The sequence below is a fragment of the Thermobia domestica genome, chromosome 1, assembly GCF_964235325.1.
Source record: "Thermobia domestica chromosome 1, izTheDome1.hap1.1, whole genome shotgun sequence".
NCBI lineage: Eukaryota > Metazoa > Arthropoda > Insecta > Zygentoma > Lepismatidae > Thermobia > Thermobia domestica.
Genome location: NC_137454.1, coordinates 74,166,772 through 74,183,473, shown reverse-complemented (window position 1 = coordinate 74,183,473; position 16,702 = coordinate 74,166,772). Strand labels below are relative to the sequence as shown.

General features: G+C 36.0%; 1 protein-coding gene across 3 annotated transcripts in view; it reads right to left on the bottom strand.

Moving 5' to 3' along the window:
* The window catches only part of LOC145686198 (sodium-coupled neutral amino acid transporter 7-like), a 30,895-nt gene extending 14,755 nt beyond the window's left edge, over positions 1–16,140 (bottom strand). The window contains exons 1-5 of one of the 3 annotated variants that reach the window (XM_081759259.1): positions 16,016–16,140; positions 9,042–9,225; positions 7,773–7,897; positions 4,537–4,735; positions 919–1,054 (exon numbers count right to left, since the gene is read on the bottom strand). In XM_081759259.1, coding sequence (XP_081615385.1) covers positions 919–1,054; positions 4,537–4,735; positions 7,773–7,897; positions 9,042–9,141 — 560 coding nt within the window. In that variant the 5' untranslated portion in view covers positions 9,142–9,225; positions 16,016–16,140. Of the gene's footprint in view, positions 1–918; positions 1,055–4,536; positions 4,736–7,772; positions 7,898–9,041; positions 9,226–15,834 lie in introns of all 3 variants that reach the window. The other 2 variants (XM_081759241.1, XM_081759250.1) reach the window with 2 other exon arrangements.
* Between the last annotated feature and the right edge of the window lie 562 nt (positions 16,141–16,702).

Sequence of the window (16,702 nt, the reverse complement as noted above, 5' to 3'; positions counted from 1 at the left end):
ATAGCGTGGCAAAACTGATGGAAGCTAGCAATTCAAATTTTATTTTGAATTTTTTTCTTTACTCTCCTCTTTCCCATATGCATATTCATATACATATATAAGGCTAATCGTTTGGTTGTACAATGAAAAATGTTCTTCTTAAATGCCCTCACCATATTTCAGTCAAAGCCAAAGACACTACTGCTTTCACCAAACAAAATGTGATGCTTTGATGACTGTAGATGTTGGACGCTCCTTCTCGCTGTATAAAATACTTCCGGCAAACCGAGAAAGTCTATTTTAACACTGAGATGATGGGTGTTGTCAAATTCGACTTATTTTTATTTCACGTTTCGGCGCCTTGAATTGTCCACAAATCAAAGATAAAATTGTGATACTCATTTCAATTTTTCGATGTTAAATTAAAGATATATATTTTGCAAATAACCAAATATCTAGACGTACAGAATTTGGTATAATAATAATAATAATAATAATAATAATAATAATAATAATAATAATAATAATAATAATAATAATAATAATAATAATTTAAAAATGTTTGCGATGTAGTATAATAATTAATTAAGATAGTTTACATTCCACAAATTTCCACCAAAAACAGTGTCTTGTTCCACTCACCGGTTTTAGTACTTTTTTTCACCAAAAATCCTAGCCCTAGTCATTACTTATCAATTTCTTCGATGAAACCTGTTATTTCCTAACCTGACTAGTGATAAATTCTATATTAAACTTCGCTGGGAATAGAACCTGACCATAGACACAAAAAGAACGCGCTTATCATTTTGTTCATGGAAACAGGTATATAAAAAAAAAAAATGCAGCAAAACGAAATTAGAAGCTAAAGAAACCAAAAATTTGAACTTGTGCATGATGAAATTATTTAGGATGTTCAATCTATCCTTTTAACAGACTTACCTTGCATATTTTAAGAAGTCAATCTTCTTAGAGTAACACATTGGTAATATGAGAAGAAGTGAACTAATAATAACCGTAAATGTACGGTTCATGTACCAAAAGTGACAAAAATCAGATCCATACAACGATGCCAGTACTGAAAAAACAAGAAAGAAAATGAAATCTAAACAACTTCAAATATGGCACAACAGCAACAACGAAATTTCATATTATTTCACAATGAATTACTTCAAAGTCCAGGGTTGACATTTACTTATTCTCAATATTCTGAAACACAAATATGTGACACGTAAATCAAACATAAATTAACATCCAAGGTTTGTGAACTTTATTCGCACACCACCTTCTCCTAAAACATTCGTTCCCGTGCGTCTAGCGTTTGCCTTTTCAATATGAAAACTCCGAACAAAATTTTTAGAAAAGGCTTCAGAGGCTTAATATGAAAATATGATGTCTCCTCACATAACACGAAAGCAAGCGTAAGCACGGTGGCGACAAACCTGGATAGCCGAATCTTTAGAGAATCTGAGAAGACCGGAAAAAGAAAGAGGAAATTCTGTTAAGAGTCAGGGCATTTCGAAGAATGATTATAAGCTTTTAAAATGAAAATTCTAAGATGTGTTTGAGTGCTTGTGTTGTAATTGCCAACTTCAAACTTAAAAACTTATCCGTGTTTTCCACTAATGCCATGTAACAAACTTATGTTCGGTAGTTGGGCGCATTATCTTTTACTTTCGCTTGTGCAGTGGAGTATCATATTGCTGAATCATTCTGAAAATGCAGCTGAATTAACGATCCAATGGTAAATTCATTTTCGGTGTACACATAATTCCAACCTTTTCCCGTTCCTACGGAGATTCCTCTCTTGCATAAAATGAAGGTAGCTAATCACACAAATGAAAGGATTTTGGAATACGGTTATTCATTTTCACTGTAATGTATTTTAATTCACAAAGTGGTTTCTTTTGGAAGTGCTGATGAGTTTACGATATCTGTTGATACAGTTGCACACTAATGTATGCATTAGGACAATACTCAGTGGATAGCCGGAACAATTTCATCGGACTCTTGATCTTTAAATATGGAGTACTTCTATAGATACCAAAGTGTACTGTCTACTTTGTGCTTATAATGCAATATTAATTGTTATACACTTATAGCTACATATATTTAATAATTTTTCCATCAGTACTTATACATTTGTAATTATATATTGATGATGTGTCCCGTAAATGTTCTCTCAATCAAAAATACGTCTTGCACTTCTGAGAGTTATAGTTCACTTCTATAACTTGTAGTTGAGTTCTTGAGATAGCAAGACGTGTGCTTGTGAGCTCCGTGGTGTACAAGTGTATAAAATGGTGGCTGCAGGTATCTCGAGTACTGCGTTAATAGAGGATCAAAGATCTCACATCAAAATCAAAACTCACGTGGCAACTTCCAACAGAAATTTACAGTGTTAAACGAAGTATCTGATAATAAGACTGAAAGGTAGTACGATCTCCCGTTTGTGGGAAGGACGTGTCAGCATAAAATATCGCCAAAAACAGTAACAGACGGATGAAGTGTGACTTTTGTGGTATAGTTAATGCAGAAGAGCACTCACAGGCAGAGTTCCATGTAGACACATATATATACACACACCCACATACACACACGAGATGAGGTGGTAGAAAATCAAAGCTTCTCCTGGGTTACGATGAGTACTATACTCGTTATGAATCCATTGCCACTCATCATAGCACCAGCCATAATCTATGTTTATTTGCAATATTAATCTCATCCTTATTTGAAATTCAATATACTGGACAGTCTAATATTAGAGTGGATAATCAGAACACGCAGAGAATAAATCTTCGTAGTGATTTTCATTAGTAGCCGCAATACCCCTAGTGTCATTTGCTTTCCTTTGTATTAATTCGTCTCCACCACTGCCATAAATATCTGAATTATTTCATCGTTTGGCCTGACCGTAGCTGGATTGTCTTATCAAGCACTGAATAGAACCCATCTTCGCCTTTCGTTGCACAATTTAAATTCCTTATGAACTGTGAATGGTCGTGAAATTCGCGAAGAAAAATGCATAAAATTAGATTTGACTTGCTTCAGACTCGCCCACTCATTTCACACAATAACGCACGACCACACTTGGAGAGTTTGTAACAGATTTACTGGTCAAGTGGGATGTGCTACCACAGCCACCGCACGAATCCTCCAGACTTCGACCTTTTTGCCAAATTGAAAGAACCTCAGTACGGACAATGTTTTTCACCACTGGAAGAGGCTTCTTCAGCGACTACTCGAGTCATCAGAGGACTAAACAAACGTAATGGGGCCTGAGTCTCGAGAAATCGCAGATCTGCCGAGACGTTAAGATCCAGTTACTGAGCAACAAGGAACTTCGAAGAACTATAAGGGTGAAATTCCTTGAAATGTAATAAACTAGTGCGAAAAAAAAATCAGTCTGTATTACTTCTGAAAAGACCCTCGTATATTTTTTTAGCACAGGAAAAATGTCTTCTTTTTCCTGAAGAAATTCGTGTTTAGCTATATTAGTCATATTTCATACAGTTTATTTAGGTATTAGGTTACCTTCCTGGCAGTTTACTTCACCCAAAGGCTATACCCAGTAAATTGCACTCGTGAGTGAAGAAAAAGAAGACTACTAGTTTTGATACACGTGTGAAAATTCTACACGCGCACTTTAACAGTATTGGATTAGTGTATAAGTTTGTAGCGTTTTCTTTATGAGTTGGTAACAATGTGTTGGGAATGGTTCTTCTTTCGTTATTTCATTGCTATTTCTTAGTTTGTTGTTTCATGAAGGTGAAAGCACATCACATTCTAACCGTCCACACATTTTGCATTCGACACAAGATGGAGTCAAGTGGGCTAGGTTTAATATCTCTGCGGAGGATCAAATGCACAAGAAGAGTCAAAAACAATCCGTGCTCTGTATGGAGCTAATGTCATCACTGAAAGTGGTTTTCTTTCTTCCCCGAAAACCGATTTGACTTATCTGACGTTCCACGACCACGACGACCGTCTCACTGACAAAGATCGCTTAAATGGGCTTCTTCACAAAATGTGCACGCCCACATGCGGCCAAACTGACCACAGAATGGCTGAGACTGTTTGCATTCTTCCTATTCCCCTGACCCAATGCCTATAAATTCCCACCTTACCCTTTCTCTCCCTAACCTCATTAAGGGAAAAGTGTTTCCTGATAAAACTGCTCCTAAAAATTGGCTAATTCCTTCAACTCAAAACCATAGTTCTTCCATAGGTGCGGCATCAAACTCCTCCAGCAACGTCGATAGATGGTCGTTGACAACGCAGGTGACTCATTGACTGAATAAGTGAATATTCTGTTACGTCATGTATAAGAATCAATACAATGTTTTATTTAACCGCCCATGCATTGTAAATATTTGAATAATGATACGTTGACTTACAAAACGCAACGAACGTATGCACCAATCCAATAACATTCATTTGACGCAATTTTAATCACTAACATATTATATGAAACAACATAACGGTACAAATGAAATTATTGTATGTCAAATAATGACGAGGATGAACAATAAACTCATAATAAATAGCTAGTATACTAACCTCTGTCAAACTGGTCACCGATGATAATGAGAAATGTGATACACGTTCCGAAACAATACAAAGCAACACACAATGAACAAAATACCAGTCCACATTTTCCGCACAAAGACTCCAAAACATCTTGCAGAGTATTGCCTCCATTTTGAATTGAACAGTAAGCTAAAATCAATAGCGCAGCAACTATAAATACCAACAGAACCTGGAGAAAACGAAAACATTTAATTTTACTAATAATCGTAAGCAAATCAAACTGAATAATCTAAAAAAAAATGCTCCTACTATATAGACATACATTACTGATGATTGTTAGAAGCCAATGTAAGTTTTCATTCTGCTGAAAGAAGGCTTGTTTCTTCACTATCAGAGGACAATAATACAAGGCGTCTTCTATTAAAATTATTGCTATTTAATATCTCTTTCTAGCAGCAACGCTATAAGAACGTGGACTTATAGTGTAACGAACGAATCACACGTTACTCCCACCATCTTCAAATCACATTGAGTTTTGTTAAAATATTCTTTTTATAGTGAATTTCTCTCCACGACAGACTATAAGACTTTTGATTCTGTCAAAAGAATTACAACTATGGACATAGTATTAAGTATAACTGTCAAATTCATACATAAACTTATCCACATTTTTGCTTTAGTACTCTTCGTGGCCGAAAAGCTGAGGTGTGTGCTTTCTGTACACATGATTCAAGCTTGATTCTCGCTCCGAGTACTTGTCATGAATAGAAACTCCGAGTAGAGATTCGAATTCTACTTCAAATAGTTGGGATCACGCCTCACATAGCCTCGGTGAGAAAAATGGACGTTTGAACTCCAATATACCCAATTTTTAGTTGACTGGCGTCATCTTAGCGATAGTTTAAAATTCAGTCAACTGATCAGAACAAATTTTCAGTTCTATTTGCCTCCATTTTTTATATTGTGAAATTTACCTAGTGACAGGGTTGGCAAAAACATGGTTGTTTTTTTTTTTTTTAAAAAAAACGCTTTTTTGGTTTAAACCAGATTTTTTTAATAATATGCTCTATATATTTATATTACATATGGACAGAAATAAGTTTGTTTCGCCTTGGTGTTATGATACAACAACGGGGTTATGCTGGAAGGAGTCACATAAGCTTAAAGAAGTCCTGTCAGTAAATTTCTTAAAATATGGAAACTCCCTCCTTAGCCATCGGGAAAATCCCGTTATTACTTGAAATGTAAAGCAATAACGGGAAAATCCTGTTATTGCTTTGCATGCAAAATTTTAAGGTCAACATATCATTATCAGTAAGCTAAAACTGAGGTATTAAATTACAGATGTAGTATGTAGATATCACTCAACAAAATTAAAGCTGAAAGTCCAATCCAAGCTAATGTTGGAAGCTATGTAGGAAGTCGATAAATATTGCCAATTTCTATCAATATATTTACGCCTAAGCAATCTTGGCTTCTTTATAAAACAACAGCATTCAGACAAGCAGTAATATACAATTTGGTTTCGTTTTGTATGTTTAATCTTAACATTCTTACGTACTACCGAGATTATCAAGAAGAAGACTTTTGCATAAAATGACATCCGAACTGCTACTTGGTTTAGACTTGATTAAAAGGTGAAGAGGAGATAAAACTAATGCGGATGGTTTGATATCTGGAAACATACATGAAGTTCACACGATTCGCATTTTTCGTTTTCTGGTTTAAATCAAGGTTTAAACCAGCCAACCCTACATGGTGACCAAGAGTACTGGTCTGTCCTTCTCCAGTGATGCTGTTCTAATTTGTGAAATGTAATAACCGTAATTTTATCGTTACTTTTAAATCCAATTAGTCTATATCCCTCCCTGGTGCGCTAGGACATGCGCCTTTGGTTATTACTAATGGGAAAGTATTAGCATTTCAGTGATTACAGTGATTTGGATTCCATCGTAAATAATAAGTTCATATCTCATATAGCCCCGATACAGAAAAGAGACGCTAAAACCTCAATAAATAAACAATAATTAGTCTATCGTGACTTCAGGGTCAATTATCAGATCGTTCTTATTGTTACTTGTGTCTCTTTCCTGTATTCTTGACAATCAAAGCGGTCCCTCGCGCTATAAATAGCGATGGGAGCTTTGCTTCAATTTTGCGCTCAGATTATGCAGACAGCAAGCTGCCAACCTCTCCTTCAATTTATATTTTGTATTTTGCTATTACTATTACGTGTCATAGAAATTAACTCTGACCTAATATTCTGCTTTCTGTTTAAAATATATTATTTGAACAATATATAATAAATAATTTTGCGATACATGTCTCTGTACCTCATTATAATTGTACTGTTTTCTGCGAAACTTGGCTGAACAATAATAGATGAAGAAATTTCTCTCACAACTAATCCCAATATTCACAAAAACAACCATAATTCCCGTTGGTGTGATGGTATTCTATTGTATATAAAGCTTATAAACTTTCATTCAAATGTCCTTAGAGATCCAATAAGAATCGACGTCAGGAAATCATAGTGGTATATCACGATCTATGCTAAATTATGCTCTTTCAAATTTGCCTGTTCTTTTCGAGATAGATGTACGAAAATTATCGAACGCGTATGAAGAACTACTCCTTAGCACTGGGAAATTAGACTGTATGGGCTAAAAAGTTGAGAGGATATTACAAAGCAGGGTTCTTAGGAATATGACAGAAATAACCCAGACTCGATTAGCTCAGAACAGGATAGAATGCAATACTAAGTTCCGTTTCTGCGACAATGAACCTTCTGGTTCCTTAAGCATAGTTAGTCAGTTACTATTGTTTAAAAAAAAATTCAATTACGTGTGAGAGAACCTGTGGTTCATATTCCATGTTAAACTGTAGTTCATGTCTCGTATAGTATCGATACTGGAAAAGAACGTTAAGCACAAGCGAACAAACTAAAGTAATTTCCTTTCACAAATTAATTTGAACTGGTAGGACACGCTTACGAGGTAGAAACGTTCGACATATCAAGTATTCTGTCTGCAGCTCTTATCAGGTAAGCTGTCTGCAGGTCTAAACTACTGTATGTCAAGAAAAATTACTTAACATGATTTATCTTGAACGTTGGCTAACCTCCGTCTTTTTCACACGTAAGGATATATAAATACTAGACGTGTAATATTTACAATATTGATGCTACAAAATTTATTTCACTTTTAAATTTTCTACCAGAAGTCGCGACATGCAATAAATATTTTCTTTTTAAACTGATTACTTACTACTTGGACGGTGATTGCCACTACCACACCTCCAGCTTGGTCGAACGCCTGTGGAAAGTTCAGAAGTCCCGCTCCTAGAGCTGCATTGATGATCAGGAACACAGCAGCTACCCACGTCGAGCCATCTTGGGTAATATTAAAAACGTTTCAGTATTTTTCATTCCCATTATATTTTTAATATGGCTAATAACTCAACATAATGATTAATACGCACACATATAAGATCACTAGTAAGTGCACATAGTTCTAATAACACACGCACTAAAAGAACCTAATTTCACATTACTTCAGAACCACAATGTCAAAATATTTAATAAGGATCTCTACGCTTCATCACTGAATCATCAGGCATGCTGAAATGATTAGAGGTAGATTGGCGTAACGTTTGAGATGAAATACCCATACGTATATGAATAACAAATGAGTTGTTCCGGGTAGTAAGGGCGAACTCGACATATTGAGCTGTCCTTACTATCCGAAACGACTAAATATTGATACCAGATGAACCACTAGTCTACGAAAACTGTAATTTTCTGTGATCAGAGTAATATGTAGTAAAGCCTTTTTCTGATTTTACTGCACATGATAATGGTTGGATGTGACATTTAAAATTTAAACAAAGAATGGGATACTATTATAAATAGTTTTATTAGCAAATATCACTCTCAGAGCCATAGACACTTTGTAGCTATAGTCAATACCATATTATTTGTTTCCATTGCTTGACAACAATAATGAAAATTTAACTTAAGATAAAACACAAAAGTACAACTACTATAAGGATATTGTTTTGAAGTGGAACTATTTCGGAAGGTAAATTATTTAAAAGTAGAAGCCATCCATGTTTATTCTTCATCTGTAGTACCTAAAAATTTTTACTAAAAGTTTCGTAGAAGACACCAGTGGAGTTATTAACCTTGCTACAACTATAAAATTGAAATGCTGCAAGATGAGTTTAATTTTCTTCTTTCCGTCCGACTATCTCATTGTCTTTACTTAGATTTACAAATGTATTAATTGTGAAAGCAATTCATTGCTCCGCAACCAAAATGATTATTATGTTCAGGACTATAATTAACAAATGAAACTATAAATCGTCGCTTATTTTCTGGGATCCATGAATTGATGATAAATAAAATCAATTTTCAATAAAGATATTTTATATATGTTTTATGAAGATATCTCCTAAACAAAATTCAAATTATTAACATGTTTAATTACGAGCTTCCACTTTTCAAGACATAACGAAATTTAATGAAAAATATATACCTGTTCTTCTCTGTTCAATACTGTTACCCTCAACTGTAGTGAACCAGAGTTCTGTCGCTGTGTTGATCACTGAATCGTCCGGATCTAACAACCTGTCCATCTAAATGTAATTCTTGAAGCGGTACGACGTATTAAAAGTGGTTAGTGTTCTCATGTGCAACACATCAATAATGTTTATATGAACCTACAAGAAAGAAAGAAAAATAATACACCCAATAAATACAATGAAAACTATTACTTTGTTTTTGCGTAGAAATTAACTTTAACCAAATTTTGAACCACTACCTTTACTGTGGCCGTCTTCACAGTAGAAACTTCTATTCCAGGAGAGTGCGTGTCCTTTAGGTCTTCATATTTGTCCTGCCAATTTATAGAGGTCCTTGGGTGGGGGTGACGCTGCTGCTCAGTTGACATCGTCTGCAACGTGAGAGGGGCCAGAAGCCTGTCGTCTGTATGTGATAGTAGATACCTCTGGTGTGTGGAATCCTCTTGCTAAACCACATGGTGGTGTTTGTAAACACTGGCGTGTGGAATTGTTTATACACATCACCACGTGGGACATTACAATATTAACATGAAAAATGATTGATTGATTGAGTAAAAGGAAATAAAGGAGGCGTCGGCAGCGTGGCCATTTGTCCCCGTCACGATATAAACTACTAAAAGAAAAAAATTGCAAAAACAAAACGTAAAAGAATAAATATGAGGGATAAAACTAACAACAATAACAATCGACGGAAAAAGGGTAAAAAAAAACATAAAATAAGAAATAAATAAAATAGATAACAGTAAAAATAAATAGAAAACAATAAAAAGAAGTAAATATTAAAACACAACACAGCAAAATAACAAAGTACACGAACAACAGCTCAGTTTGCAGTACGAATAAAAGAAAGAACGTGAACAACACCAGTAAAATCATCCCCCAAGGCTTGTGCAAGAGTACTCGGCAGTCCAACACGTTCTCTGAGATTTGATGTGTTAAGAATAAATATACAGGGAGAGAAGAATTACCTTGAAAAGTTACTTAGGAAGGCCCCAGAAAGCCAAAATAATATAAAGAAGAAATAATTTTGGACACAGAGTGAGTGGCTGTTTTTTTTTTTTTTTTTTTTTTTTAATTATATAAATGTATTCTATGGCGTTCATTAGCAAATATTTATTTTATATACGTAAGTGCATACAGTTATGTAAACCTTAACAAATTCTGACGACACAAAATCATTACTGAAATTGAAAGATGTTATGTATAAGAATTCGAAGAGGCGCAGCACTTCTGTATGACGAAATGCACGCGTACAAGTAAACGACTACAAAAATGAAATGAAATCTTTTTGAGTTTTATGTCCCAAGGTTATAAATGGTGGCGAGACGGCTAAGGGAGACGGTATTGATGACAAATGAATGAAATAGTGAAATGACGAAAGTGGAAGGAAATAGGAGAATCCCGAGGAAACTCACGCATATGGTGTTTGCCCACCGCAAAGCCGACTTGGTGCAAGCTGGAATCTAACCACAGACACAACGCACCAGAGGTGAACGCTCTACCACTGGGCCACCGCGACCCCATAAACGACTATAGAGATGCCACATTGTCTTGATACTTAGTCTTCCTTTCCAAGCGCTGCTATCGGCTGAAAGAATTCCACTCTCTTTCGTCATCCGTAGAGCAATGCTGCCGCACTTCGGAACGCGAATCTTGCGGTCAGTACAGAACGTGCGAATTCTATACGATAGTTTCTTGTTTTTAAATCTGGCAATAGCGTAGACGACTGCAAGGTTCTCTCGCTCAGCAACAGCTCAACGCGTGGGTGTGTCGAGGGTGTGAGCTTTAGTTCGCATTTTTGCCACGGCTCAAGACATATTGGCAGCATAATACAAGTGTGGATTCCTTATAAGTGTCAGTCAGAGTGTTTACGGCTGCAGAAAGTTTGCGTCTGAGAAATATTTTCATATACACAATGAATAGCATGCAGAGGTGCCGAACCCACTTTCGGTAACGACGAAAAATTGTGTCAATATTCGCAAAATTTACAGGAAAAACACGCTATCACAACGAAAGTGGACTGTACAAGAAGCTAATTTAAGTATGCACGCGACATACCTGAACGGTAATTACGCCAATATTTCACAGAAAGGTTCAATTTCAAGTCCCACCATTATGCACCGAAAGCTAAGGGAGACTGTGATAATGATAATGAACAAAATGGTGAAATGAAGGAAGTGAGAGGAAACAGAAAATCTCAAGACCCATGCACACAGTGTTTGTCCATCCTTAAAAACTGCAATTCTAATTCCACAGTAGGTTGTAATATCCATGTAGTACAAACTGCGAACATTTTTCGGACTTGTCTTTGTTCACACGCACGTCAATAAGTTTCGCCCTCCCCTGTGCTGAAATAGATGCAATGCTAGCTTGTAATCACCATTTAGCACAAGCTGGTGCGTATTCCTAGCACTTGTCTTACGTTACTTATACACTTACCTTCGCTAATGCACCTGCTACCTACGGATGCAACTTCATGTGGTCTCACCAGCTTGGCGATCTGAACTGGAAGAGAGATAACCTGATGACCACCTACCATAGGTTTCTAGGTGTTTTTCAAGCGAATAATCACATCTGTGGCGATTTTTTTTGTAACCTAGGTATTTCAATGACAGCATTTCACTGTAACTGACAATGACTAACTCCCCCCCCCCCCCAATGCCCCTTCACCACACCAACTTAATCTTCTTTGCATCTGCTCCGACGGCGTGCTCTTTCACAGTAAATTTTGTGTTCTACGAGAACCATAAACTTATATTCTATTTTTGTATACAGTTCTTCATTAATCTAACCTAATTTTATACGTACGGATCAAGTTTGCGCACACTATTCGAAATAATTGTTGAAAAATTATAATTCTTTCCCTATTTCCTCCTTATTGTTCGGATATGTGCTAGGCGACATGACAATATCGCATTTAAGACAGGTGAAATGTAAGGGGGGGGGTTGCCAGAAATAACTGTTGAAAAATTACAATTATTTTATAATTTGCACATAAATTCAGCGTCCGGCCATGTCATAAAAATTACAATACAAAATATTTAAACCAACCTGTGTTACGTGGGCACTAAAAAACACGAATGTAGTGTAATTGGACGAAGTTGGTAGGCTTGCACTGAGTCCGAAGGTAACAGGCACGTCAGCGATGGTGCGTATGCGCGTAAGCAAAAATTGACAACACATGGGGCTTAACAGTGATACGTGTTCCTGTAACACCTGGTTTGATTTCACACTAGTAACGTTGCACTTGCTAACATAAAACATAAAGCATAACGCAGAAGGGCTATTTTTTCTAAAAAAATGTTACAATTTCGGTAGTTTCCGCTCACATTAGGTTAGTTTACGTTAGGTTTGGATAGTTTATGTTAGATTATGTTAGTGTAGGGGTACAACATAATTTTCGAAAAAAAAAATATAGAATTTCACTTATTTCTATTATGATTAGATTATTTTAGGTTAGATGGAGTATGTTTAGCAGGAGGGGTCCAGACCAGGGTTTGCCCAAGTGGGCCCAGCCCGAAAAAACCCACCGGGTTTTTTCGGGTTGGACCCACCTGAAAAAACCCATCTTAAAACCCACCTGGGTTTTTGACTTTTTTGTTAGTGTATTATTGGTATAACTAAGGTGATCACATTGAAAGTTATTTTTATCAGATTTTATACGCTTTCATGTTAAGATAGACAACAATATTCAACATAAGAACTGTATAAAGCTCTAAATGCGCTGAATTAATGAATGAATGAATGAAAAATAAATAAATAAAAAACCTCACCTTAGCTTGAGATAATTGAAGAACAAATTAATGTGCGGATTATGCTTATAGCCTATTTGAAGTAAAGTAAGCGATTGTATATTTTAGAAAATACTTTCCGTGAATAGTGTGTTTCCTGATTCGGCGCCGCCGAGGGACGTTATCCCTCATACGTTGACGGGTTTAAGGTCATAGGTTCCGGTACTAACAGTAAATATGTAAATACATTAGTAAAACTATTAGTATTATTTCTTACCTTTGATGGTAACAAAAGCATTCAGTAAAATTTGGTTTTCCAACAACAGTTAAGTTCAGTCATTTGTTGCTAGCCTTCAAATAAGCATTCTGCAGAATCAACACTAGCAAAAACGTAAAAATTCTTGTCAAAATTAAGAAGCTTAATGCTCAGAGCTCCGAAGACTACGTAACGCTTACTATTTCAAGTGCTGCATTCAAACTTCAGTATTAATGGAAGTTTCGATGTACAGTGAAGCAAGCTGCATTTTCAGGGAAAACCCGTCGTGAAAGAAGTGTTCGGGAAATTCCCGCAATTGAACCCACAAAGGATCGAAAGTGAACTTCAATAATAAGACCATTTATTTTATGTTGAAAAATAAACAAAATAGACATAGAAAAATAGAATATTTAAGACATTTTGATGAATTGTCTTTGTTTTAAATTAATATAGCTATTTGGTATTCATATTTGGCGAACGCCACTAAAGCTCCTAGGACGACTCGATCTACATTTGTTAGTTTGTCTGCCTTTACCACACAGTGTTCAACTTTCGGTCTTTTAAATTTTCAGGATACAAACCAGAGACACTCTAAATTTTCTGTTTAGATTTTGGCAGCATACTAACGTAAAATTACAAAATGGCGCGCTTTTTTTAAAAATAGCTGATATCCACTGGCGAAAAACCCGGGAGGATGATGGGAACATATACCCTACAATCTTGGAACTGTCCCCCTCAATAATCCGATTGGAAATGTGTCTTTTAGGAAGAAATGTGATGATTTGGGTCCAACTGTCACAAAGGAAAGTGAGATGAAATTGATACCTCCCAGAATAAGCCTCAAATCTGACCGTCTCCTAGTGTTAAAGACAACTCTGATCCCCTACCCATGTTGTCCCGGAGTCCCACAAAGGGGACAAAATATGACGATATTATTATTGCTTTACAACTTTGAAATCAGACTGGCAACATTGAAAACTGTTTACAGGGAATGATCATATTTGGATCATCCCTTGTAAACAGTTTTCAATGTTGCCAGTCTGATTTTAAAGTTGTAAAGCAATAATAATATCGTCATATTTTATGTCCCCTGTGGAGGACGCCGGGACCGACATGGGTAATCTTCCTCAGCATTGTTTTTCGCCTTCGTAAATATTTTGTACACGCATATATATATGCAGGGTGGTAGGTAACTCCACCGACAAACTTTATGAGGCGATTCCTTATATGAAATGAAAGAAAAAAGTTGTAATAAACATGGGATGATAAACGTCTCCTTTCAGAGTTATGAGTCGCCGAAAATTCGAAAATTCACGTTTCGAAACGCTCTGTCTTAGAAACTACACGACCGATCCCAAGCGGTTCAAGGAATTACAAAGGAACTAGTATGCGCTCTATCTAAATATCCATGTTCTACCGTGGTCCGTTATCGGCAAAACGAAGTTGAGGTATAGGGATAATCCTTTAAGTACTAATGGCGCGTTCGTTTCGCCGATAACGGATGTTAAAACATGGATATTTAGATAGATCGCATACTAGTTCCTGCGTAATTCCTTAAACCGCTTGGGATAGGTCCTATAGTTTCTAAGGCAGAGCTTTCGAAACATGATTTTTCGAATTTTCGGCGGTTCATAACTTTGAAAGGAGACGTTTCTCGACCTATGTTTATCAGAACTTTTATCTTTCGTTTCATATAAGGAATCACCTCCCAAAGTTTGTCAGTGGAGTTACCTACCACCATGTATATATACCGTCTTACCCGTCCCCCCAATGTTGAAGACAAATTTCCGCCGCTGCTGATATCCACGCTACAAAGCGCAACTTTAGGTCTTTCAAGTTGAAATTTTCAAAGTAGAAGCACGAGAGACTAAATTAGCTGTACATATTTTGGCGGCCTAAAGTTTCAAAATGACGGCCATTTTTTAAAACGGCGGGTATCCATGCTACAAGGTGCAATTTTCGGACTTTTTACGTTGATATTTTGAGGGTAAAAGCACAAGACATTCTAAATTTGCTCTATAGATTTTTTCGGAGATCCAATATAAAATTTCAAAATGGCGGCAATTTTTTAAAAACAGCAGTGAATAGAAAGTTGTTTCAAGCTCTGACAATAACACACATGAAATGTAAATCATATTTTAACATTTTTACCCCAAAGAGATTGAAATATTTCGAAAAAACCCAATTAAACCCGAAAAAACCCACATGGGTCCAGGTGGGTTGGGTTTTTTCAAAAATACCCGGGTTTTTTCAAACCCTGGTCCAGACGCACGTAAAAGGCACAAAATTTACAGGAGAAATCAACGATGCAAATACTTAGACGTAACATATCGTAACCAAATTTAATCTAACCTAACCTAACCTAATATTAGTAGAAATAAACGAAGTTCTATCATTTTTTGGAAAATTATCCTGGACCCCTACACTAACATAACATAACCTAACCTTACCTAACCCAAACTAACCTAATGTGAACAGAAATTACCAAAATTGTACCTTTTTAAAGCAAATAGTGCTGGACCCCTTCTGCTAAATATAGGCCGGTTAGATTTGGTTAGGTTATGTTAGTACGAACCAAATCTAGTAAGTTAAGTACTTGTATCTTCCATTTTTTTTTATTTTTTTTCACATATTTCTGGACCCGTTCTGCTAAACTTTTGTACACTGTGCAGACTTATTTTAACTACTGTAAAGCACTTGTAATGATCTTACACTAGTAACTCTACACTTGTAAACATAAAATGTAGTGGTATTACTTACTATTTAATTCTGTCACGTGCAGAAATTTGTTCCTTAGAAACATTTTTCACGCAGAGTATTGGATTTTACCCGTATATTTTGCGAAATGTAGTGTGCCAAACTAGACCAGCACCCAAAAAAAAATAATTACCTTCAACTAAACAGCACTACATTGTGGGCAGCTATCACGTTATTTGTTTACCTTTACAAATACAAATCACCACAAAATGACATTTTAGCACATTATCTGCAATATGCGTCAGAATTTATCTTCCGAAAGGTTATCAGATCGCTCTTGAACCTTGTTTTGTTTATATAGAACTATCTGAAGTGATGCCAGCTCCTGAACGAAAAAGTTACTATTCTTTGGCTGCATCTTTAAAGTTTTTCACGATATTACAGTTTCTCAGCAGCACATTCTTAAAAGGGCAATGATTAATCTTTATGTGTAAACTTTATTTCGACTGATATTTAGTATTTCCACCAATCTAAGTACTAGGAGTAGTATAAGTAGTAGTAGTAGTAGTAGGAGGAGGAGGAGTAGGAGTAATAGTAGTAGTAGTAGCAGGAATGGGTTAGAAGCACAGCCTTCTATATGTTCCATATGGTAGATATATAGAAGGCTGTGGTTAGATGCCGCGCAGGGATTTGTTGGGTTATGTTCTCTACATAAAATAGTCAAACTAAGAGTTGGGGGAGATACTAAATGCCATCCCTTTATTTCAATACAGCTATACATAAATTGATTTAAACGATCTTACTATAATCTAGACACTAGCTGCAATACTCGTTCTTCGCATGGAGAGGATAAGGTTTATGCAATTTTGTCAAATTTGAAGTTTAAGAAATCAGCGAAAGAAATAAATTAGGAAGAGTTGCGTCTTCGGTG